This window comes from Aotus nancymaae, unplaced genomic scaffold (genome assembly GCF_030222135.1).
Source record: "Aotus nancymaae isolate 86718 unplaced genomic scaffold, 86718_ANA_hifiasm-v0.15.2.pri h1tg000010l, whole genome shotgun sequence".
Classification (NCBI taxonomy): Eukaryota; Metazoa; Chordata; class Mammalia; order Primates; family Aotidae; genus Aotus; species Aotus nancymaae.
This window is the reverse complement of record NW_026988421.1, coordinates 70,722,474-70,748,588: the sequence shown is the minus strand read 5'-3', so window position 1 is coordinate 70,748,588 and position 26,115 is coordinate 70,722,474. Positions and strand designations below refer to the sequence as shown.

At 54.1% G+C, this 26,115-nt stretch overlaps 1 protein-coding gene across 5 annotated transcripts in view; it reads right to left on the bottom strand.

Annotated features, from left to right (window-relative positions):
• Positions 1–26,115, bottom strand: part of ZMIZ1 (zinc finger MIZ-type containing 1) — a 243,323-nt gene that overhangs the window by 78,453 nt on the left and 138,755 nt on the right. For all 5 annotated transcript variants that reach the window (XM_012466280.2, XM_012466278.3, XM_012466277.3 and 2 more), the window contains exon 7: positions 18,512–18,617. In XM_012466280.2, the coding sequence (XP_012321703.1) occupies positions 18,512–18,617 (106 nt within the window). The remainder of the gene's footprint in view (positions 1–18,511; positions 18,618–26,115) is intronic.

Below are 26,115 nucleotides of genomic sequence, written 5' to 3'. Positions count from 1 at the left end.
CGCCTGAGCTTCTGAGGCCCAGGGCAGGGCGGGGGCATGAGGCGTTGCTGGGGAATCACCCTCTGCTTCTCTCCCTCCACACACAGCACACTTCCACCCCAGCGGACTCGTGTCCGGGCAACTGCGCCAGCCTCCACACTATGTTCTTGGCCTCTAGTACCCAGGTCCCTCCTCTATAATTGTGCTGAGGCAAATCCGATCATATCATCCCACCTCATCCCTTGTCTAAAACCTTCCTTGGCTCCCCAGGGCTGTCAAGAGCAAGTTCAAGCTTCTTAGATTGGCATTCAAGGCCTCAAATGATGTGGCCCCTAGAAATGTCATGCCTGGTCTCCAGGAGGGCCACCTTGCTGCCCTCGGCCTGGGTTGCTCTCGCTCAATTCCCCCGGCAAGTCTCTCGAAGGCATATATACACTCTGGTTTGCTCAACTTCACTGGAGCCCCTGCTCTCCCAAAAGATCCACATGCCAATCAAAATGTTGGGCAGCTGGGTGCCAGTCTGCAGCTGGGAGGGGAAACTGCTGTAAATCCAGGGGTGACAGGGAAGCTGAAGTCCCCCTAACCCCCTATCAATCTTTGGGCTTTTCCAGGGGATGAGGAGCCAGGCCCCCACTGATGAATTTGAAAGGGAGGGTGAGCTGCGGGCCAGCAGTCTGGGGTGGGGCTCTCAAGGAGGGGAGAAAATCAGGCTTGGTGCTCTCAGCCCAGGGGATGCTATGGTGTGGGGTTGCTGTGGTCTGAGTGTTTGTGCCTCTCTAAGTTAACATGTTGAAATCTAATCCCCATTGTGATGGTATGAAGAGCTGGGGTCTTTGGGAGAGGATTAGGTCATCAGGGATGCACCTTCATGAATGGGACCAGTGCCTTATGAAAGAGGCTTGAGGGTGCTCTTTGCACCTTGTGCCATGTGAGGACACAGCCAAAAGGTGCCAGCTATGAGGAGCGCCCCCTCACTGGACATCGAATCTGCCAGTGCCTTGCTCTTGCCTCTGGAACAGGGAGCGATCAGTTGCTGTTGTTTGTAAGTTACCTAGTCGAAGGTATTTTGTTATAGCAGCCTGAACAGATCAAGGCAGGGGCCAAGCAATGCTGCCTGTTCCCTGCCTCGGTTTCCCCAGCTGCGATGCAGGCAGTATTCTGGGATGCACAGTGGGGAGGCCCAGCCCTGGGAGCCAAGCCAGTGCTTCTGTTGCTCCCCCTGAGCAAGGGGAGCCCACACCCGCCCTTGGGCCCCAGACAAACCTGGGAGTGTGGTGTGTAATTGAATTTGGCCTAATTACCTAATTGTACTGAGGAACAACCAGTACTGACAGAGGCCTTGGTGTTGCGGGGTGGCTGGAAGCCAGGAGCCAAGAGGCAGCCTCCAGATTCCCCAGGCATTCATGGAACCAGCACTGGGCAGCAGTTCTTTGTATCACTTAGCCTCCTGGATGCTTGGAACCCCGGGGGCAGGTGGTGCTGTTCCCATCCCACAGATGAGGAAATGGAGACTCAGGGTGGCACACCTGCACAGGGACACTAAGTCAGAAGAAGCAGAGAGGGGCATTAGTCACGTTCCTTCCGCACCTGCACCTTCATATTTTCGTAAAGCTGAAAGGAGAGGAGGTACATGCAGTCTTTTGCCCAGCGTCTAAAACATGGTAACTCCTGAACTGACTGGCAGTAGCAATAGGATGATGGCAGCGTTTCATATAAGGGGAGGGTGGCAGTAAGAGCAGGAGTAATGCCAGCCTTGGCCCTGGTACAAGGAGGGATGCCGGGAAGATTGTGTCCCCCACCCTGTGTCAATCTCTTCTCGGATTAAAATGGGGGCTTGGGCCAGGTGATCCTCAAAGTCCTCTACACGCTGACATTCATGTCAGAGAATAACAGCAACAATAATGTAACACTCTCACCAATACTTATTATGTATACCTATGGATTATTATGTTCCTTGTCACCTCCAAAAAGGCACTGTCCTCCTGCTTATCCTTTCCTGTCCAACACACAGTAACTTCCTTCCCATCCCAGCCATCTTCCTCCCACAAGTGATTTTTTTGGTGGGTCCAACTCACCTATTCTGTCTCAGTCATTGGGATGTAGCAAACAAGACACTGAGTTTTCACTCCACGCAGGGCAGTTTTACCTTATATCCTCTTATTTAGTACTCAATGCAAACGGCACTGAGAGAGGGTTACAGTTAGCCCCATTTCCTGATGCAACAGCTGAGGCTCAGAGAGGTTAGGTCAGTTCCTTAAAGTCACACCGCTCTAAAGCAGGAGAGCAGGAGGCAAGCTCAGGTGGCCCACCTCCACCAGATTCTCCAGAAACGAACCTTCCTCCCATCAGTCACGGGTTCATTGTTCCTCAAATGATTTCAGCCCAGCGCTTCCACTGACCACCCAAGAGCCAGCCTCAGCCTCACTGGACTGGTTGCACAGGAGTGGTCAACAGCATTAAAAGCACCAGGCTGGGCCAGGCCCAGAGGCTCATGCCTGTAATCCTAGCACTTTGGGAGGTTGAGGCAGGTGGATCACCTGAGGTCAGGAGTTTGAGACCAGCCTGGCCACATCGTGAAACCCCATCTCTCAAAAGAAAAAAAAAAAAAAAAAGAGAGAAAAGAAAAAAAAAAGGCTGGGTGTGGCGGCTCACACCTGTAATCTCAGCACTTTGGGGATCCGAGATGGGTGGATCACCTGAGGTCAGGAGTTCGAGACCAGCCTGGCCAACATGGTGACACCCCATCTCTATAAAAAAAAAAAAAAGAAACTCCACTGTCTACTCAAAACACAAAAATCAGCTAGGCATGGTGGCACATGCCTGTAATTCTAGCTACTCAGGAGGCGGAGACAGGAGAATTGCTTGAATCCAGGAGACAGAGGTTGCAGTGAGCCGAGATTGCACAATTGCACTCCAGCTTGGGCAACAGACAGAGTGAGACTCCATCTTGGGGGGGGTGGGGGACAAACCACCAGGCTTCCTAGGCTGGGCATGGTGGCCCATACCTGTAATTCCAGCACCTGGGGAGGCTGAGGAGGGCGAATCACCTGAGGTCAGGAGTTCAAGACCAGCCTGGTCAACATAGTGAAACCCCACCTCTACTAAAAATACAAAAATTAGCCGGGCATGGTGGCAGTTGCCTGTAATCCCAGTGGCTCAGGAGGTTGAAGCAAGAGAATCGCTCCAGGAGGCAGAGGTTGCAGTGAGCCAAGATCGCACCATTGCACTCCAGCCTGGATGACAAGAGCGAAACTCTGTGTCAAAAACAAAAACCAAAAAAAAAACAAAAAAAAGAAACCACCAAGCTTCTTGCAGAATCACAAGTGCTGGCAGTTCTGGGTGTGTGTCATGCATAGCCTCAAGTGGCCCCTGTGTAGGAGCTGTCGCTTTGGTGGGGCTGGGCACTCTGGTGCCCCTGATCACTTCTGTATCTTCAGTGAGATGCCATCTTTGTGTCACCTGCCTAGCTGTGTGGATGTGTGACTCTGACATGGAGCAAAGGCAGCCCTCTGCACCCCAGGAGGAGGCACAGGACTGGAACCTCAAAACCTAGCCTTGGCCCAGGCAGGGCAAGAGTGCCCTCGGCGGAGGGGTCCACACCCTGGGCCCTGACCCATGGGGCCATCTTGCACCTGTGCCCTCCTTCTTTAGAGTGGCAGTGACTTTCTTCTCCTCTTTGGTTTTTTCTCCTTCCACAGTTCTCTTTCCATTTGTAGAGGGAGGAGAACCAGGCACAGAGGCCCTGATTCCAGGGTACGACACTCAAATCTCTCCTTGGAGACCACCAAGACACCCGGGCATCCTTGTGCTTCCATACGGATGGACAATCAAGCACAGGCGCCACCTCCACCTCATCCAGTGCGCTTCACAGCGCTGGCTTCCCCAGGGAGCTCAACAGCGCAGCACTTTCCCGCCGTCTGTGCAGGGAGGAGTTCCCATTTTCTCTCTTCTGAGACCCTTTTGAACAGACATCGGCCCTGCACGCAGGCAGGCCCCTCGCCTCCCGGCACACACTTAATTGGGAGGAAGTGATTCTAAACATCTGGGGCACACATCTGAGAGTGGGCTCAAGACCACACGGAGCCCAAAGGAAATGGGAATGTATGCAATGATGTCACTTCCTTGGCTGAGGGTCCTCAGGAGGGGGCAGAGCTAGCAACAACAGGCATTTCTGGGGCTGTGGCCCAGGGCTGGAGCAGGGCAGCAGCTGGTGAGCAGGGAGCCGGCCACCTAGAGCAGATGCTGCAGATGACAGATGACCCTGGCAGAACTGAGCAGCAGGACCCGTGGTGCCCGGAGCAGTGGTCCCAAAGGGAAAGGGGAGAGGCAAAGGAAATGGAGGAGAGCAGGAAGGGGAGAGAGGGAGAGGAGGAGAAAGGAGACGGGCGAGAGTGAAAGAGAGGAAGGAGAAAGGGGGGTGGGGAGAGAAAGAGCCAAAAGGACAGAGGCAGACAACTGTTTTGCTGAGCTGGAGCCTCCTAGGGCAACCCATGGAGGAGGACAGCTTCCCCACACAGGGTACAATGAGCCAGTTCTGATCCTGGCTCAGTCCCTTCCTAGCTGTGTGACCCTAGGCATGGGACTTAAACGCTCTGAGCCTCAGTTTCCTCATCTGGGAAAGAAGCACAGAGGACCCCCATTGCAGGCTGTTTTAAGTCAAGGGGTTCACCTATGTAAACTGATGATGGATGACTATCCCTGAACTGTCCCTCACTGTCCCAACCCAGTCCAGGTTGGAAACTTCCTGCCGGAAGTGGCTGGCCCTGCCAGTCTGTTTCCCTACCCTACAAGGTGGTTCTGTGTTGCGGCTCTGTTGACACCATCTTTTCCTAAGCATGCCCCTGTCGGGTCTGGGTCTGTGAGCTCCTTGGGAGCAGAGACCATCTCTAGGGTTCCCTAAGAATGGATCACAGAGTCTGCACATAATAGGTACTCATGAGCTTACATTGAAGGGGTGAATTTAGCTTATCCTGGGTGCTAAGTTTCTGCCTTCATTATAATTACGTGCCTGTCTGAAAAGCAGACTGCTAACGTTTCCCCTCAGTAATTCCTGTTTCCTGCAGAGACAATAGTGTCTCTTCATCCCAAACAGGTGAGACTGGGTCCTCTGGAATTCCCTACAGGAGTCCAGCCCCAGGCAGTGTTTCTCACCTGGCCAGCCTCAACAAGCCAGGAAGCATTCCTAGGAATATAATGAAGCATCTGTTAATAACTCTTCAAGGAAAGCCATTGGCCAGACTTCCCGAGCTCTGGGTTCTGCGTCTCTCTAGGCCCAGGACAGCACAGGCAGCCAGCAAGGAGGCTCTGCTTCCCTCCAGCCACCTGCCTGGCCACCGCCCTGTCCCCAGTGAGGGGAATTACCACCATGCAGAGCTTCCACTGCAAAACACAAACACCTGGTTGCCTGGGCCACACCTCGTCAGGGTGAGGAGATCCAGATGGTCCCTGGAGAGACAGCTGGGTTACCATGGAAACAGAATTGCTGCTGCTCCAGCCAGGAGACCTGGATTCTAGATCTGTGGGACCCCAAGCTCAGAGGAGAGAGTGATTTGCATACAGTCACACAGCAAGTAGGTTTCAGAGCCTGGACTGCGAAGCAGGACTCCAAAATAATCAAAACTATGACATGCAGAGCCCTCATGAGATGACGGTTTACATTACATACTTCGTGCCTATCATTTCACGAGAGGTTGGGAGATGAGGCCAGAGTTACATCTAGTACGGAAGTCGCAGAGCTAAACCAGGCCCACGCCAGCCTATGGTGAAGCCCAAGCTCGGGTCCCTGCCCTAGGCTACCCCCCATTCTGGTTTCCAGCATTGGGCTCTAAATAGCCTAAGACCAGCCCTACACCAGAAGCTGGCTGGTCCTGACTCAGGAACCACTGAAAGGGTGAAGGCAAGGAGGGGCTAGGGGCCTGCAGGCAGAAACCCGCTTCCAAGCCTGAAGTCCACCTCCGAGCCCATGCTCTGCCATGCACACTGACCTGGGCAGCTCACAGGGGCAAGAGGGCAGGGGTCTGTTGGCCTGAGACTTCCTCCCTGCCCCTGTGTGCCAGATGAGCCCTGGCACAGGTGAGAGGCATATTCACAAAGAGCCTGATCCCAGGGAAGGAGGAAGAGAGGGTGGCACAACCACAGAGGAGGAGAGGAGCAGCGTACCTGCAGCTGGGGCAGATCCACACCCCTCCTCCCCAGTCTGTTGGTTCTTCATTCTTCTCTTCAGACTCAAGGGCCCACACATCCATCCACTCAGAGCCATGTATCCACTCATCCCTTGCCTTGTTATACAAAGGATGGAGCTACTTTGGACAAGTGAATAAATCTCTTTGAGCATCAGTTTCCTAATCTATAGAATGGGTTGGATTCTCTCAGGGATCATAAAATACCCAGCAGTAATGCATGGCATGAAGCAGCAGCTCAACAAATGGGTACTGTAAATGTTACTTTCTCTTCCTCTTACCAATCTTTAAATCATTTTGGGCTGGGCTGCTGGGAGGACTTGGCAAGATAGAACCCCTCAAAGCTTCCCTCACTCAGGGCATAGACAGGATGGGAATGGTGAGACAGAGGACCTCAAACACCCCTTGCCCGGGCCACAGACAGGGTGCTGTGGGCCCTGCCCAGCCTCCCTCTGCCCACTCTCTACTTTCTCCTCCTGCAGGGCTGCCTGCTTCCTCATGGGACTGTGTGTGTTGAATGAGCCCAAAGATGGGAGGGTATTTAACCTACCAGCAAGGATAAATCTGAGCACGGTGGCTCAGATTCTTTTTTGGGGGAAAGGGGGATGCATTCTTAACCCCATTTAAACCTCTGAAGTCTTGGAGACCCCATTTACCCCACCTTAGTTGACAGGGTCCCACTCATCTCCACAGCCTTGGAGGGGGCGTGGCTGGCATTTACCTTGGCCCTACCTACACATAAGGGTTCTTTATTTTCACCACACTAGGTTTTGTGCTACCTCTAGGTATGAGAGGCATTCCAGAGAATGCCAACACGCTGGAATAAAATTGCTAACACATATACAGCATGTCCTATACACCTGGCCCTGTTCTAAGCACTGTACAGACCTCCACTCACTTAAAGCCTATGATGCATGCATTATAATAATCCCCTTTTGTCAAACGAGAGAACCAGGGCACAGAAGTTAACTGACTCTTCCAAGGTCTCAGAACTGGCAAGTAGGGGGCTGGCTGGGATTCACACCTAGGCAGGCTGCTCCAGAATCCATGCTTTTAACGGCCACTTTTCTCTATGAAACAGATGAATGGCTGCTCAAAAAAATATTTGAAATTGGGGCTGACCCAGGCTCTCTGCTATTCATCATCCATGGGACCATGAGTACTGAATGAGCCCAAACATGGGAGGGTGTTGAACCTACCAGCAAGGACAAATCATTGTCAAACCTTTAAGGTCTCCACTTGCAAGCAGTTCAGGTGATCTGTGGCAGCTCTCAAATCATCATGTGTCTTTCCCAGGACTTCATTTTAACCTGTTTACAGACAGCAGGTGCAGCTGACAGCTTTGGGGTTGAATATTCTCGTTTGAATCACAATTCTGGCTCTTTTTGGCCAGAAAGCCCTGGTCAAATTATTTAATGTATCCAAACCTCAGTTTCCTCATCTGTAAAATGGGGTAGATATGAGTACCTGGGATCACCAAGTGGGATAAGTGAGTTTATGGATACTCAAGGCAGTGCCTGTTACAGAGAAAATGCAGACCTTAGTGTCAGCTATACCTGGACTGAAAGGGGCTAGGGATCAGATCTTTTCCTAACCCAGATGCCCTTCCCTGACTTGTCCTGGCTATGTATGTCTAAAGAGGCAAAAATGATGGTAACCGTACCATCATTAGTGCCTATCTGTCTGTCTAACCCAGAAGGTACATACTTTGGTATTTACAAGGTATTTACAAGACTATGGCTTGCAGCACTTGGTTAAAACGTTCCACAACCAGCCTGCCTGCCTTCTGCCGAGGCCCTGCTCCATTTCACTCTCACACCCTCGAATCCCCTGAAATCCCTCCTCTGGGGGCGAGAATGCTAAGCTCCATCTTAAAACCAAAGCTCTGGCTTCCTTAATCCTCTTACCTGGCTCTTTCCTCTGCAGAATTAATTGCTGCCGATGGCTTTATTAACTCCTCGGGCAGCCATGGCATCCTCAGGGCAACCTGAGGCGGTGCTGTTGGGGGGTGTTTTGGCAGGACCCCTGTCCTAGGTGCATCTGTGGGTAGGATGGCTAGAGGCAGATGCAGGAAGGCTTGGGAAGGCATGTCTGCCCGGTGATACCTGTGGCCAGGCCCTGCATCTCCAGAGAAGCTGCTCCAGCTCCCTGGGAGCACCACTGAGTCCCTGGCGACCTGCAGAGATGCAGAGATGTCCATGGCTCTGGTCCCACTTCTGTCCCTGCCGAGACCACCTCCCAGCCTCTCGGAGCTTCAGTTTTTTCCTTAAAATGGGAACAAGCAGGCCAGGCGTGGTGGCTCACGTCTGTAATTCCAGCACTTTGGGAGGCAAATGCAGGCAAATCACGAGGTCAGGAGTTTGAGACCAGCCAGGCCAACATAGTGAAACCTCATCTCTACTGAAAATACAAAAAATTAGCTGGGCATGGTGATGGATGTCTGTAATCCCAGCTACTCAGGGGGCTGTGGCAGTAGAATCGCTTGAACCCAGGAGGCAGAGATTGCAGTGAGCCGAGGCCGTTGCACTCCAGCCTGGGAGACAGAGCGAGACTCTGTCTCAAAAAAACAAAAAATAAGGGAACAAGCTCACTAGAGGAGTCATGGGGTTGGACATGGAAGGGAGCGAGATGGGCTATGTGGCCTGCACAGCTACTGTCATCTCCCTCCCACAGAATGGGAGCATTCCCTTACTGCAAACCAGGAGAGAAGGGTGGTGTGTGTTGCATGTGTATGTGTTTGCAGGCCCTGTGCTCAGCATGGGGCGGGCCCGGCACAAGAAGCCTATCATCCCTCGCCCTTAAAATTCCAGTTTAGTATTTTTTATTTTAAGAGACACTCTCACACCCACAGCTTCATCATTCTTCCTGCAGCCGTGAAGGCAGAGAAATGGTGTAGATGGACCACACTGAGGAGGAGATGGCTGCTGGGTGGGGCACAGCCTACGTCGGGCCCCGGAGCCTCCTTCAGAGCTGAGCTTCTTGACTAGAGCACCCTCAAGTGTGGTCTAGGTGATGTGGCCCCCCTACGTTGCTTAGGTAGTCACAGGTCCCAGTGGGAGAACCACTGCTACCTCAGCTGTCTTCTCATCTTCGGGATGTTGCTGCTTCTAAGAAGAGAGGCTCAGTAGTTTGGCGCTCACTGGTCTTTTTTTTTTTTTTTTTTTTTTTTTTTTTTTGAGACGGAGTTTCGCTCTTGTTACCCAGGCTAGAGTGCAATGGCGCGATCTCGGCTCACCGCAACCTCCGCCTCCTGGGTTCAGGCAATTCTCCTGCCTCAGCCTCCTGGGTAGCTGGGATTACAGGCACGCGCCACCATGCCCAGCTAATTTTTTGTATTAGTAGAGACGGGGTTTCACCATGTTGACCAGGATGGTCTCGATCTCTTGACCTCGTGATCCACCCGCCTCGGCCTCCCAAAGTGCTGGGATTACAGGCTTGAGCCACCGCGCCCGGCCTCACTGGTCTTTAAGCCTTTCCTAAACCCCTTCATCCTTCACCTCCCTTTTATTTTTTTATTAAAAAAAATTTTTTGTAGAGCTGTCTCACTATGATGTCCAGGCTGGTCTCAAACTCCTGGGCTCAAGTGATCCTCCCGCCTCGGCCTCCCAAAGTGCTAGGATTGCAGGCATGAGCCACTGCACCTGGCCATCACCTCCCTTTTTAACTAGCAGAGGACTGGCTTACCCACTACCACTGAGTAGGCACCTGTAGCCAGACTAGGGGACAAGGCATGGTTTCTATTGTCTTTATTTTGGCAGTTTCTGCATGTGGTAAGCGAGATTGATCTGCCATTCAAGGAACCAATATAAAATTTCCTGTAAAAATATTAAGAACGTAATCGTAATACAAGCAGTACTGAAATATGGCAGAGATGAAGAGGGTGTGATGCCAGGGACTGAGTCTGGAAAGCATCTTGTTGCAGGCCCCGTGGGTGCCTCTTCTGCACAGCCTCTGCTTACTGCATGCACTGGGACTCTGCCTGGGCGTTTTCTGCTAACTCGAGTGCTGAAGGCTCATTCACCCGCTCCGCCTCACCCAATGGTGGTGGAGAGATGGTGGAGAAATGCCTCCTCCTCCTCCTAGCCTCTCAGGCAAGTAAGGGGCACATTCCAGCTGCCAGTGCTCCTAGCAGGACTGAGCCCCAGGTGTCCACAGCAGATTCCGTGCCTACCAACCACGCTTTTCACTGACTTCCTTCCCTTCCCTATCTCATTTCCTCCACTTCTCCATCCGTGCTTTCTGGGATCCTCCTAAAGGAACAACCTGTGCTGGAATCCTCACTGCAGGGTCTGCCTCTGGGCACCCACACTCAGACACACATCATCTGGCCACCATGCCTCCAGCAGCCTGGCCTTCCCTACTACAGACCTCGTTAATCCCGACTCTCGCTCACTGTGCAGATCCCGTGTCCCAGTCAGGTGGCTGTGGGGCGGCAGAGGGCAGAGGGGGTGGGTGGGTTCCCAACTGGGACTCTGGACTCGGGCTGCTGAGGGCCAGGGAACAGAAGCAGGCCCTTCTTAGGGTCCCATTCTCCAGGCCCCCTCTCATTTCAGACAGGCCTGGAAAGCAGGTACCCACTGGCTGGGCCCAGGGTGTCCTTGTGCACAACCTTGCTCTGTGGGCAAGGGGGGCCAGCGATGAGCTAATCCCCAGATGAGAGGCCTGTCCCCTGGGGCTCTCAGGAAACCAGAGAAGGCTGCCCTAGGAAAACTGCTGAGCCAGCCAGGAGCCACTCTCCTTCTCACCCCGCCCCTGCCAACTTCAACCGAACTCTGAAGAAACCCACGACTGCTGCTGCTTCTGCTTAAAAACAGAAAGAAGAAAATGTGGGAAACAAAGAAAAGGGTCACCCCCTCCCCCATCCAGATAGATCCATTACTTGTAAGCTGACATTTTGGTATATTCTCTTCTGCTGTCTGTGCCTGAATACATACATGTGGGTTTTGTTTTTGCACCTGGCTGGGATCATACTAAGTCTAGCACTTTGTTACCCTTCTAGAAAGTTAATATTACACGTAAGCATTCCCACAAAGTCATCATTCTTTGGAGGCCTCGTTTTAATGGCCGTAGAAATAGCCTGGAAGTTGTTTCCACATCTGCCCTTTCTCATTCTGGGCCTGGCAGGGCCCCTCCCCACTGCTCATTCCTGGAACCCCAGGGACCATCCCAGCTGCCCCTCCCCCGCAATTCCTTGGCCTGGGAACACTGTGTCCATAAACCATCCCTTTTCTACAAGAGCAGAGTGAGGCCACCGGATCTCAGGCGTCATCCCTCAGGGAGCTGGGGGAGGGGATGGGAGCCAGGGCCCCTGGCCCAGGCCAGGCCATCCACCAGCTCACTCAGGGTCACTCAGGGGGAGGTGGTTCCCTGTGCTCCATATCTGACCATCCTGGAAACCGGTCCTCCTTCCGGCACCAGAAGCTGTGTAACCTGGGTGTGTGTCTTCTCTCAGAGCCTCAGTTTCCTCCTCTATAAATGGGCATGCTGATAAGAGTGCCAGTGGCTTTTCCCACGGCACTGAATCAGAGGGAGGTGAGCTCGTGAACAGGTTTCGTCCACTCAACAGATCTGACCGTGAGTCAGTTCCGAGAGGCTGAGTGATGAAATCCAGAGCCCTTTCTAGGGGCACCTGACCCAGGGTGGTGGAGACAGCCCAGCAGGAGGAAGGAAGCCAAATCCCTCCCCAACATCCCAGCTTTGCTGAGCTCGGATGTGGGGGTGGGGGCCGCTGTCCAGGGGGAAGTCTGTCCCAGCCTTGAAAAGGTGCCCCAGCCTGCCAAGCGGCTGCGATTTCAAGGGCAAGGGCCCGTCTGCCTGCTGTCTCTGGGGCGCCAGCAGCCGGTAACAAATCCCCTGCAATTTGCACCCACCAATCCCGCCTGCTCGCTGGGCGGCCGCGAGCTGTTTTTCACGCAGAGCTGCGCACAGCTTTGTCTTTGAGAGACAGCTCTGGCAGGGTGTCCCTGAATAAGGCCATTTGTCCTCCCAGTGATGGGAAGGCGGGTGCACATTGTGGGGCGGGCAGAGGCAGAGAGGGGTGGGAGCAGCCACGAGGAGGTGTGAGGAGGAGATAGGAGTCAAGCCACCCACAGAGACCAGGAATGTCCCCACCACCGTGGGGCGGGCAGTCTGAGAGTTTGCCATTCCCAGCTGAGAGCAAGAGGGCTTCCTTTCGAAGATAGGTTCAAACAGTGGTTTATGATCTGGCTTAAGGTGTCCTGGGCAGAAGAGGTAGAAATGAAGTGCCCAGCCTCTCCTAGGCACTCTCTCCATGGACCACAGGCCACAGACAGGGAAGGTGAGACAGGGACCCTTTTGCATTCCTAATTCTTTACCTCCCAGGCTGGCCAGGGGCCCAGGGCATGTCTCAGTCCCCCTCCAGTGATCTGCTGACATTTCCCATGGCTGTCAGCTCCTCTGGGGACTGTCAACACACCAGGAAAACCAGGCCGAGGACATGTTTGTGGACATAAAGTAAGTGATCCACTCTGCATGGGACCCAGGACTCGAGCTGCTGCCTGGGGATGTGAGGGTGTGCTTGGAACAGAGGTCAGAAACACTCATGTTCACAGGGCTGGTTTCCAACGGTGGGGAAGGCCACGGGCGTGAGACAATAGAGAGGGATGGGGAGGACCCTGCACTTGTCCCAGAGGTGAGCCCCCCCCATCCAGTCAGTCCCAATCAGCCGTGAGGATGCAGGTCCAAGATTCCCACTCAAAGGAAGCCAGGCATTTGACTCTACTATACAAATTTCCTAAACAGCAAATGCTGGCAACTTGTATGCATTAAAAAAATACACTGAGTGGTCCAACCTCAGGTGTCCGTGGGCCACATCTAAGCCACGGGCAGCCAGTCTGTGTGCTCTGATTGACAGCCACCAGCCACTCAGCCCTAAGGAAAGCTGGCTTCTTCCTCTCTTCTGGTTCTGACCACTCTCCTGAGTTCTGATGACCTCTCTCAGGACATTCTGGGGAAGCCCCAGGGCCTCCTGGACCTGCTGCTCTCCCTGTGTTTTGACTCTGCCGATAGCATGGGGTTGGGAGCCCACAGCTATGAGGCCTGTCTCAGGGAGACAGAAGGCTGCGAGAAGGCAGCTGACATGCTGACTCTCCTCTGGACTCTGGTCCTTGCTAGGACTTGGGGTGGGTCCTCTCCTTCTCTGGGGCCTGGGTTCGGGCATTCCCTGTTCTATTATTTCAACAGCGACTGGCTGCTCATAGGGGTCAGCTGAGGCCACATAGCTTTCTTCAAGCATGGAAGGGAGCTGAGGCAGGCAGAAGGCTCTTGGGGACCTCGACATGGCGACTGCCTGGTGCTTGGCGCCCACGTTGCCAGCAGGCGTGGGACTGCTTGGTGCCGAGGAAGCTGACATTTCAGTGCTGCCCGCCAAGTCGCCTAGGGCTGGCATGGAAGGTGGGGGCAGGGCCATGCTAAGGCCCGGCCTGGGGAGAATCAAGGGAGCATCAGGATGCTGGGCTGGGCAGGTGACCTTCTGTACTGAGGAGGGAGGGGGCCTGGTGAGGAGGAGGATCCCACCCGCACACGTGCTCCCGTGAGCGCGCTCTGAGGCTAAAGGCTTCGCCAGAACAAAGAGCTGGGGGCTGGGCGTCCAGGGCCGAGTGGAGCCGCCTGCCTGGCAGCTGCTGCTGCAGTGACTGCCTATGCTCGCCTCCTGCGCACTCTCCCAGGACACACACACACACACACACACACACGCATGCACACACATGCACACACGTGCTCCTGCATCACGGCCGGCTCACTGCCAGCTCTTCTGACAAAGCCCCGTTCCATGCTTGCTCACTGCATGATCTCATCCTGGCCCTCCTCGGCTGGCCTGGCCTCCTGACAAGGTAGATCAGACAGGGGACGTGGTGCCAGGGGGGACACACACAGGCATGCACCCATGCACAGATAACATGCATGCAGACACAGATAGGCATGTCCATACACACAGCCCTGCACACACACCATGCAGATACACACACAGACACGTACACGGATACACATACATCACAGACATACACATATCGTGCACACAGACAGCCATGTACATGTATATAGCCACGCACAGCATGCACAGATACACACATGTACACAGCCATGCACACAGACACACACAGAGACATGCGCATGTACACAAGCACACACCCACATACACAGCCACATACTCCCCCCCACACAAACATACATGGCCACACACATACCATACACACAGACGTGCAGAGGGAGAAAGTCTGAGACCCAGAGAAAGCCAAGAAGGCAGAGAAAGCCATGGGAAGCTAGACATGGACAGGGGCCGCTGCACAGAGACAGACCTACAAACACCCGAGACCAAAGAGGGAAAGGAGAGGGGAGCCTCGGGAGGGCAGCTGCAGTGGGGAGTCACACAGGCGTGGAAGGGCAGGAGGGTGGACTGGGGGCCCAAGTCAGCTGAAGGGGCCTGGGGGCTGGAGCGAGTTCTGGACCTGCAGAGGCCTCTCCGGGAGTGGGCTGGGCAGGTAGGAGCAGCCATCCCCACACAGGCACAGCGGGACTGTGTCCAGGGCCAGGGTCACTGCAGGTCATGCACACCCACAGAGCCAAGGGGAGACAGACTGTGGAAACAGGCTTGCTGCTGCAGAGAGGGCCTGAGAGAGGCTGGGAGCCACATTGGCTAAGAGACAGACACACGGAAGCGGACGAGGAAGGCTGGAGGGCCATATGTACTTGGCCCCCAGTATGTGTCAGGTACTAGTTGGGCCCCCCCACTCACTCCCATGATTAGGGGGTCCCACTGAATCCTCACAGGCAGCCTATGAGGTGGGCAAATCAGCACACTTCACAGACGAGGCCATAGCTCAGACAGGTGGCCAAGTGGAGGCACAGCGCTGGTGCCATGTCTGGGACTTGGGGTCCCATCTCTGCTCCTTATGGCCTCCACTCCTCTTAGGGCCCAGTCTACCACTGGCAGGCCCTTCACCCCTCGAATAAAACCAGCAGGTGGAGGCTCCCCCCTTAGAATGGCCTCCCTTCCTTTCCAGAAGACGGGCCAAGCAGGGGGTGGCTGGGCTCCAGAGAGCCCATATGTCCAGAGGGGTGGCCTTCAAGGGTAGTTAGTCATGGATGTGGGCACTGACTCCTAACAAGGAAATTCGAGGATGGACAAGCCACAGACACTGCTGTGCCTCAGTGTTCTCAGCTGCAGAATGGGTACACTGAGAGCTCATTCCATCTCCTGGAAGTCTGTGTGATGTCAGAGTGCCACGTAAGTTTATAGATGCGATGCTTTCTAAATTATCAAAAGCTATGTTCAAGTGGGGGTGCGGATGGAGGAAAGAACAAATCCCTGTTTCAATCGAAGAAGTGATGCTGTAATGCCACTCAGAGGCCCTGCTGGAGACCCCTGAGCAGCATGAAGGGCTCTCTCCAATGGAAACAAAGGGCTGCGCAGGCCTGCTGTGATGTAGGCGTTCCAGATCCATCACTTATGAGCTGGGTGACCTCAGGGAAGTCATGGGACCTCTCTGAGCTTCCATTTCTTCATACATAAATGCAGATAGTACTCCATGTCTCTTAAAGCTGGGCACTGTCACAAAACATATGAGAACACCCAGCCCAGGACAGCAGGGCAGGGGTTTCAGTGACGCTTTGTAGAGGGGCTGCATGGAGACCTGAGTCTCTCCCGCTCCACTGGGGAGCCGCTGGGCTCCGGGGGCAGTCCACTCTCCAGATCTCCTTCTCTCTCTGTGGCATAGTTTTGCCTCTTAAATATCCCTCTGTCTCCATTCCACTCTTGTCTTCCTGATCCAGCCACCATCGTCCTCAACCCAACCTCTCCCACGATCTGTCAACTGACCACCTACATCCAGGTCGGCCTCCACCCCGCCGTGCAAGCTGTTCTTTTATAGCCGGAGCCGTAGTCACAAAATGAGCATTTAGCCATGTTCCCATTACTCTCAGGACAAAGATCGTGACCTCCAAGACAGGCCCTGCATGTTCCACTGCTGACTTCCCCAGCCTCACCTTTGCCACGCATCCTCTGCTTCTGGACTCCAGAACCACTGCCCTTCTCTTATTCTGACAAAAAGCCATGCATGCCCCCTTCCACCTCAACACCTTTGCACAGGCTGTTCCCTTTACCTGCAAAGACGCTCTTCCTCTTTTTCTTCACTTACTCAAACTTCGAGGATGGACAAGCCACAGACACTGCTGTGCCTCAGTGTTCTCAGGAGACTGCTACAACCCCAGTGGTCCGCCCCCACCAGCACTCCCTGGATACCCTTCACCTTTTTTTTCCTTCAAGGCCTTATCATAGCTCTCTCTTTCTCTCTCTCTCTCTCTCTCTCTCTCTCTCTCTCTCTCACACACACACACACACACACACACACACACACCTTTAATTATTTGATCAATGTCTTCCTCTCCTCCTAGACTAGAGGTCAGGACATATAGTTAATCACTTGGTTTTATTGTTGTTGTTTCTTGGTTGTTGTTGTTGTTTTGAGACAGGGTCTTGCTCTATCACCCAGGCTGGAGTTCAGTGGCTCGATCTTGACTCACTGCAACCTCCACCTCCCATGCTCAAGTGATCCTCCCATCGCAGCCTCCCAAGCAGCTGGCAACACAGGCATGCGCCACCATACCCCAGCTAATTTTTTTTTTTGGTAGAGATGGGGTTTCGTCATGTCACCCAGGCTGGTCTCGAACTCCTGATCTCAAGTGATCCGCCTGCCTCAGCCTCCCAAAATGCTGGGATTACAGGTATGAGCCACTGCATACAGCACTTGTTTTCATAAATAAAGTTTTGGTGGAAGCAGCCACCCCCATTCCTTTATGTACTGTCTATGGCAGTTTTCACAGAGCCCCTAAAGCCTAAGATATATACTATCTGGCCCTTGATGGAAAAAGCTTTCTGGTCCCTGCTCTGGTCTGTGTCTCAAGGCAAGACCCTTTCTGTCTAGTTGCCCTTATAACCTCAGCCTCGCCGGTGCCTGCACAGAACGGACACTCAAGAGCTACGTGTCTTTGACAAGTCATTTCTACCTTGTCAACATTGTATTGACTTAAGTCATTACTAAAACTGCACATTCCAACAGGAATAGATGTCTCTTGTGAGATTCCAAGATCATTTTCTGGCAAGCAGTTCAATACAATAGCAATATCCCAACGCAGGAGGGCACGTCAAGGGTTTCAGAGCAGCTATTGGCTAATGAGGCCGCCACACATGTATGTCTGCAGCGTCATCCACGTGTGCAGACTAGAAACGTACATGGAAAGAGGTGCAAACTCGCACGCAAGAGATTATAAATTGAGCAGATTTATGGAAACTCATTGTGAGATGTCCTTCCAACGTTTTCATGAAGGCTGCATCCATATACACTCCAAAGAACTGATTGATGAATTCAGTGAAAACATCCGCTTTATTGTCATACAGAGGAAATAACTTTTTTTTTCTTTTCCAACCGCTTATCCTGACTCCATAAAGAATGTTAATAATATCCAGACACGGTGCTAGGCACTTTACGTATTTCTAGCTCTTACGATGACCCCTGCGAGGCAGGGGTCTCATTATCATTCCTGCCTTCCCAGAGAGATCAGAGAGATCACTGAAGCTCAGAGACTAACACTTAGCAAGTGACAGGTCTCTCTGGCTTAAAGCTAGCAGGGCGCCTGGGGCCTAAGCAAGGTTATGAGGATGTGGGAAACGTAAAATAAAACTGTATCTTTAAAGCGCTCAAAGCCCTCCCAGGCAGAATGCTGCCCGGCACTCTCCATGGCCCCTGCTTAACACAGGGTCAGGAGACTGCAGGTGACAACAAAGTTGCAATATGACTGCAGGTGAGGACAGAGTTGCCATATGGAACCCTGAGTGTACTGATTGATTTTGTTTCTAATTTTGTGTTTCATTAGAATGCTGACTCTGAAGTACAGGCCTGGGCTTAAATCCCTGCTCTGCTGCCTTCTAGCTGTGTAGCCTTGGGAAATCTCCTCAGCATCTGTGAGCCTCAGTTTCCTCATCTGTAAAATGGGGAGATCACAGTGCTTATGCCAAAGGGTCACTGTGGTAATGGAGTGAGCTGATGCTGGTCCTGTCTGTAGCTCAGTGTCCACTGCTGGGGTTTGGTGTGCCTTGGGACCCTCTCTGGCCCTGTGGTATCCCCTGAGGTAAGTACACTCCCCGGGAGGGGCATGGGGACAGCCCCATCTGTGGCTCCTACATCCTGGTGGATGAGTCGCTCTTCCGCAGGGGTTGTCACTACACCTAGACAAATGCAGGAACCAGCCGGCGGGGGCTGCAGACAGGCCTGGTTTAGAGTCAGCTACCCTCCCCACCCCTCCATGACATCGCGGAGTTCCCCAAGGACACCTACCGGCAGACTTCGGGGTGAACTTGTCTCTGTTCGCAGCACACACAGCCAGCAGTCTGTAGCCGAGGTCTAGGTCGAAGCCTTGCTGGGCTGCCACCCGGCTGACCACCTGACAGCAAGAGGGGAGGAGGGCAGGTGAGTCACAGAGCCCAGAGCCGGTGGATATGCCCGTTTTGCAGGTGAAGCGGGAGAGGTGGGCAGAAGAAGGCAGGCCCCCGCCATCAGGCAGAGCCGGGAGACCACAGTGCCTTGTTCAGTCGCTCAGCAAATACTGATGAACACCTCTTCTGTGCCAGGCTGTGGAATCCTGGCCCCGTCCTCAGGGGTTTCCCAGGCTAACGATGGACCTGACCCCAAACCCATAGACCCAAGGACTCAGATTCGACCACATTCTAGAAGTTGGCTGGGGAGCCTGCACCACCATCCTTAGGATGGGCCCAGGCCAGGGTCTCTGCCCTACTGGATGGCTCTTCCATCGTCCTTCTATGTCCTGGGTCCTCAGGAATTCCCCCACCCCTCACTGAGCTCCCACAACCACTGCTGGGAAGGGTTCACTGCCCCTCCTACCCCAGGGATACCAGCATCACAGAGGGGCCTGTTACAAATGCAGACTCTCAGGCCCAGCCCTGCCCCTACAAGTCAGCATGCGCCTCATCTAAAGCAGTGATTTAGGCCAGGTGCAGTGTGGCTCACACCTGTAATCCCAGCACTTTGGGAGGCTGAGGCGGGTGGATCACTTGAGGTCAAGAGTTCCAAGACCAGTCTGCGCAACATGGTGAAACCCTATCTCTACTAAAAAGAAAAAAATTATTTGTATTTTTGGGATTACAGGCCATGGTGGCGGGTGCCTGTAATCCTAGCTACTCTGCAGGCTGAGGCAGGAGAATCACTTGAAACTGAGATGGAGGGTTGCAGTGAGCTGAGGTCGCGCCACTGCACTCCAGCCTGGGCAAAACAGCGAGACTCCTTCTCAGAAAAAAAAAAAGGCAGCGATTTAGAACAAGCTGCTTCCCACGGGGCTTCAGGTCAAAGTTGCTCAATGGGCTACGGCTTCCTGGATGGGGCAGGCGTCCTAATGCTGCTCTGTGCCAAGCACCTGCGGCCCCTCAACCTTAGCTAGAAACTGCAGGACTCCCACACTCAGCCGAGGGTCTGTCTCTGGCGCCACACCCCAGCAAACAGGGGGCTTCCATAACAGCACTGGTGTGTCTGGAGCCTGAAGGTCTTACCCATCTCCTTATAAATCTCTGAAGTAGGTAGGGGCTGGCAGGGTGAGAGGCGAGAGACTGGGAGGACCATCAGTCCCCTGGGGGGCAGTGTGGGCTGGGGCGCTCCAAGGGCTCCTCGGATGGCTCTGCAAGTCCGTGCCCCTGTGGCTTCACTCTGTCCCCTCCCATTCCCAGGTGTCCCCCAACTGCCAGGTCTGCTCCCTCACACCCGCCTTCCTCATTAACAGCAGCAAAATTAGTTTTCTTTATTAAGAAGGAAGGATCTTGGAAAAGGGAGTCGTTTAGAAAGCAGCTGGGGTGGCTATGGCTGAGTGGGGAGAGCACCCAGATGTGGTAGGCTGGTGCTTCTGAGAAAGGGGGGACGCAGCCGACAAGCCCCCAGGAACCACCTGCTCCAGAGGCGCCTGGAGGGCCCTCAGGCTTCCACGGGGTTTGGCCTGGCCCCTAGATCCAACGGGATTGTTCCCCACTGCCTGCTTTATATTTTAAGGATCTGTGAAAGGGGCTCTGGGGCTAAAAGGGGTGGGAACACCACTTATCTAGGCCAATTTAAAACACAACACTGGAGACTCAATGTCCCTTGCTGAATCAGGGAGGAGCCCATGGGTTTCCCTTCCCAGGACCACCAGTGACTCTTGAAATGGGGCTGTGGCCCTCACTGCACCCCCCTGTGCAGGGATAATGTTTGAGCCAGGCTGGGAGGAAAAAGGCTGTTGTCAGGTTAGGACATTTACTCAGCATCTCTGCTGCAAACAAAAGCCCCTGGCACAGAAGTCTTCCACACTCCCTAGGCCTCTTTCTCCTGGGCTCTGTTTACCCTCTGCATGTCCCAGTCTCGGGCCAACCCAGGGTAGGGGCATCCTCACTGTAAGTCTCACTGTCCACCTAGAAAAATCAAGGTCCCTAACTCTTTCTGGCCTGTTGACTATTTCAAGTCTGCAGGCAGACCCTCCTCCAGAGAGTGAGGAGGAAGGTTCTGAGCTGGAGGGGCTGCTGCAGCTCATACGTGGACTCTGGTGCCCTCCCTCTTTGCAGGAAAACCTTAGGTGGATGCCTGTGAGCACAGAGCGGCCTGTTTAGACTGGTGCAGCAGTGAGGCTGCTGTCAGTGAGAAACACTGATGCTGATGAGCACTGCAGTGAAAATGCTGGGTCCCGCCTCCATAAGTGCTTTGTATGCAACAAAGTGCAAATTCTTCTAGCAGCTCCATGAGGTAGGTATTATTATTATTATTACCTCTGATTTACAGATTAGAAAACAGAGGTTGAACAACAGCTCAAAGCTGGTCAGTGACAGAGCCAGGATGTGATCCAGGCAGTCTAGCTGAAAAATCTGGTATCTTTCTGTGCTGGGACTTCTTTCTCAGTCCACAAAGGGTTAACACCATAACTTCCAACCTGCACTGAGGACCCCTCAGGCCCTGGGTTTAGGGAAGGAAGGCTGAAGTCCCCATGTTTGGCTAATACTGACTAATCCTGTTGCTCTAGTTAAAAAGAACAAAATACTAGCTAAATTGAGCTAGAGGGGCCTGGTGCTGTATGGCGGCTGCAAGGGCCAACTGGGTGCATGGAGGAGCAGGGAGTCTCTACTCATCGCCAAGTCCCCTGTGCCCCAGCATTCAGAAGGGTCACTGGCACCAACAACTTCCTTTCACTGATGAGGAAGTCAAGGCCCAGAGAGGGCAGGAGCTTGCTCAAGGCCACAGAGCACAGATGTGGCAGCATGAGCGGAAGTGAATCCTGAGAGCCTGGAGTGCCTCATGCATTGCTATCCCTTGGCTTCCTCTGGCCCAGCCTGAGGACCCCCAGAAAGTCCTGTGAGGTGGGGTCTGACTGGCAGTGGTGGTCTCAGCTATGCAGCTTGTTTTTCAGAGAGGCCTGTTTTCACCCCAGTGAGCATGGTGTTCTCTGTGAAGGTCCTATGGGGTGCAAAGACCCCTCCCAATAAAGGACAGTGAGAATGGCTGGGGCGCTGCAGCCCTCTGGGGGCTGCCCAGGCCCTGCCACTTGACCCACGGCAGGGGGCGCGGGGACACACTCCTGAGGCCACTCTGTCATCCTGGCTGCCTACACCTAGACCCCTGGAGCCAAGGGACCTCACAGGTCAGGGAGCTCAGCCTCATGCCACAGAAAGGGAAACTGAAGTCCAGACATAAGATGGGGAACTTGGCCAGGTGTGGTGGCTCACACCTGTAATCCCAGCACTTTGGGAGGCTGAGGCAGGACAGCTCGTACCCAGGAGTTCAAGACCAGCCTGGGCAACACAGCAAGATCTCATCTGTACACAACTTTTGTTGTTACCCAGGCTGGAGTGCAATGGCGTGATCTCGGCTCACTGCAACCTCTGCCTCCTGGGGTATTGCAATTCTCCTACCTCAGCCACCCGAGTAGCTAGGATTACAGGTGCGTGCCACCACACCTAGCTAATTTCCTTTTGTACTTTTAGTAGAGACAGGGTTTCATCATGTTGGCCAGGCTAGTCTTGAACTCCTGACCTCAGGTGTGCTTGGGATTCCAGGGGCGAGCCACTGTGCCAGTCCCATTTGTACAATCAACCTTTTAGTCTGGTGTGATGGTGCAGGCCTGTGGTACCTAGCTACTTAGGAGGCCAAGGTGGGAGGATCACCTGAACCTGGGAGTTTGAGACCATCCTGGCCAACACAGCAAGTCCCCATCTTTAAGAAAAAAATTTTAAAAATTAGCCTGGTATGGTGGTAGGCGCCTTTAGTCCCAGTTACCTAGGAGGCTGAGGCAGAAGGATCGCCTGGGAGGTCAAGGCTGTAGTGAGCTATGATTTTGCCACTGCACTCCAGCCTGGACCACAGAGCAAGACACCGTCTCTAAGATAAAATAAAAAAAATTTTTTTTTTGAGATGGAGTTTCACTCTTCTTGACCAGACTGGAGTGCAATGGTGCAATCTTGGCTCACCACAACCTCGGCTTTCCAGGTTCAAGATATTCTCCTGTCTCAGCCTTTCGAGTTGCTAGGATTACAGGCATGTGCCATAAAAAAAATTTAAAAAACAAAAAGACGGGTGGCTTGCTCAAGGTCATGTGGTGAATTACATTAGTTCCACAAAGCAACTGAGTCGCCCTGAAAAGCATTCAGCCTGCTGGCTGCAAAGCAGGAGGACAGGCTGTCTGGGGAGCTGCTGGAGAAGGGGTCTCCGTTCCTGGCAGGGGGCGGGACCCGAAAGTTCTTTCTGACTCCAGCCTCCTCTGAAGCTGTGGGGCTTCCTTACTGGTGAGATGAGGAAGAGGCCTGCTGATGTGAAACCTGCTTCGCTCCAGGACCTGCTCTCCCACCGTCTCCTCTGTCTCCCTGTCTTGTGCTATTCCATAAGCTCAGGGGAGGGAGAGGGTGCCCAGGGGGGCTGCTCTGTCTGGCTACTGGAGGAGGTAGGGCCTGCTTCTGAAGAGGAAGTGGTGACCGGGGCTTGCGCGGGCCCCTGGGGCAGGGTCTGAGGCTCCTGTGCCTCTGTATCCTGAAGTCCCAAGAGGTGAAGCGGAGGGGAGGGCAGGGCTGGGCTGGGGGCACTTTAATTGCGCCTGAGCTGCTTAGAAGGGAGTATGGCAGAAATGTGTCCATTTGCTGCTCGTGGCTAAGTGGTTTTTAATTTATATTCTCAAAGTAAGCCGGATCCAGGAATCTGAAGTTTGCTTCCAGAGGTCACCCAGGGGATTGCAGCAAGCTGGAGGGTTCAGGCTGACACCTGGATGGGGAGGACGCGGTGCGTGTGTGGGGGAGGGGCAGCTGCCTCGCCCCCACCTAGGTCCCTTGGGATCCCTGACCTCCCACATCCCATTCTTCTCCATGGGGCAGGGCTGGGCTGAGGATGCCTTGGGAAGGGGGCACTGGCAACAGGGCCCAGAGGCTCCCAGGGAGTCTGTGAGACCAGCCTGGGACTGGGGTAAGCTGCTCCCCCTCCCAGTGGCCCTGTTTGTAAAATGGGAGTGGTGACTCCTTCCCTGCCCACCTCAAAGGGTCTTTATGAGGATCCAAAGAGACAGTGCCTCGGGAAAATGCCCTGAGCACCGCGGGTGTCGTCCATGACAATCCCTGCTACCCCCTGCCTTCACAAACTCCTTCACGCCATTGGCTCTACTGAGCTCTAAGGGACAGCCAGACTCAGGTCACTGTAACCGTGATCTGGCTGCAGGGCTGGGGGTCATTCCACCAGATGCCTGCCTTACACAGGGGGCAGGGAGCAGAGGCCCAGGAGAGTGGGCACTGTCTACACAGCCTCCCCTGCCTGGGAAGCCATGGTCTCCTCTGTCCAGTCAGGTCCCATGAGACCTTCCCTGGGCTCCCTCCTCCAGGAAGCCCTCCATGATCCCTCCATTCTGCCCTCCAAAGATGCTCCCCTTCAGAGATCCTGCCCCCACACAAATCATGGCCCCTCACTCTCCTGCTAATAATCCTTCAAGGCTCCCCACTGCCCTCCAAATAATGCCCAGACTTTTCCGGCTTGGCCTGTAGGCCTGCATTAGCTGCTCTCTGCCTCCTTCCTCTGCCTCATCTCACACCCTTCTCCCTTCCCTGGGCTCCAGCCGCCTGAGCCTTCTTTATGTTCATAAACAGTTCAAGCCTCAGGGCCTTTGCACCAGCAGTTCCCTCTGCCTGGAGCACCCTGCTTTCTCATCCTCCCAAGGAGGTCATCTCCTCAGGAGACAGTTCCTGCCCTGTGCTCTTGCCCCCTCTCCCGGAGCTCTGGCATGTGACCCTGTTTGTGCCTTTGCGGGTTTAATGTCAGGCTCCTCCTGGTGGGCCAGCCCCTTGAGAGTGGTCCTTCCAGGGCCCAGCACAGGGCCTGGCCCCCACCAAGAGCCCAGTGAATGTTCATTGAATGAACGCATGGACAAGAGGGCCGAGGCGGGGCCAGTTCCTGGTCCAACCAGGCCGGCCAGGGCCACTGTCTGATTCAGTCTTGAGTCCCCACATTCCAGACAGGGTCAGGCTTGGGGCAGTGTGCTGGAGACCGTGGCAGCCCGGCTGGCCACACATCCTCCACCCTCAGCTGGGGTGGAAGTGAGGGGGCTCTGGCAACATCTGTCCCTGCCCACAGGGCTTAGCCTGGAACCAGATCCCCACAAAGAGGATTAAGGGGGCTAGGGGAGGGAGAGGGGACCCATAGGCTGAAGGACGAGGAAGACTGGGCAGTGCAGGTGGCTGCCCGATTTGGCCCGGTGGCCTGAGGGAGCCAGATGGTCCTAGCTTCTGACAAGCAGAGGAGCCCCAGGGGGGTCTTGGCTGCGTCCCTGTCTGGCATCCCTAATGGCCAAGGGCATCCCCTCTGGAGGCAGGCAGGCCTCGGCTGGAATCCCAGGCCTGCCTCTAAGGCTGTGTGCCCTTGGGAAGTCAGTTACAAGTCTGTTTCCTCCTCTGTGGAACGGGGAGGGTTGCAGGCCAGGCTCACTGAGGGATTTGGTGGGATGCCATATTCCATGGGCGGCTCCTTGCCAGGCACAGAACAGACGCTTTGTCACAATGGCTGTGTGACCGCTATTTCTTCCTCTCCAGGCCAAGGCCACGTGGGCCTTTGTCTCCTTGCAACTTTTCAGGAAGTCTGGTGCCCTCGGGCCATGCCCACTGTTCCCGCCTGGCTAGGCATCCTCCTGGTCCCTCCTCTCCCAGGCTTAGGATAGGTGGGCTCCCCTGCTATCTGTTTACCTACATTCCCTTCCAAGCAGACTCAGGGCCTTCTGGGCAGCTGCCCTCCCTGGTCACCAAAGTGTCCTCACACTTATGGACACAGGCCACAAGCTTCCAGGGACTTCCATGGTGCCCTGAGGGCCGGCAAGCTCCTTAGCCTAGCCGATCACATCATAAATCCTGGGCCTGGCCTCTGTGCAGCTTGCAGCCTCAATCCTTCCAGTTCTTTGGATTCCATTGAGCATCTGGCCTTTTGCAGATGCTGTTCTGAATGGCCAGAGCACTCCTGCTCCCCTCCACTGCTTGGTGGACTCCTACACGGATGGTGGCTCCTTTCCTCAGTTTTCTGCACCCTGCCCCACCACCCAGGCAGTTCAGGATCCCCTTCTCTGTGCTGCCTTCACCGTGCACATGATTTTCTTAGTCACTTCTTTACACATCTGCCTCCTCCACTACGGAGGAAACCAGGCTTGGTGAAGCCTTATTCATCTCCCGTTCCCCTGGACTTAGCAGATCATACATGATCAATGAGAGATCAATCAATGCCTATTTGGCTAGATGGATGGATGTCAGAGGGGCTTAATCAATGCTTACCTGAATGGATGGATGACTACCAAAGAAGCTCCATACATGTTTGCTAAGTGAACGAATGAATGAATGAAAGCATAAAAACGGCTGAAAACCCTCTGAGAGTCTCTCTATTGTGCTTATGACAGAACAGTGACC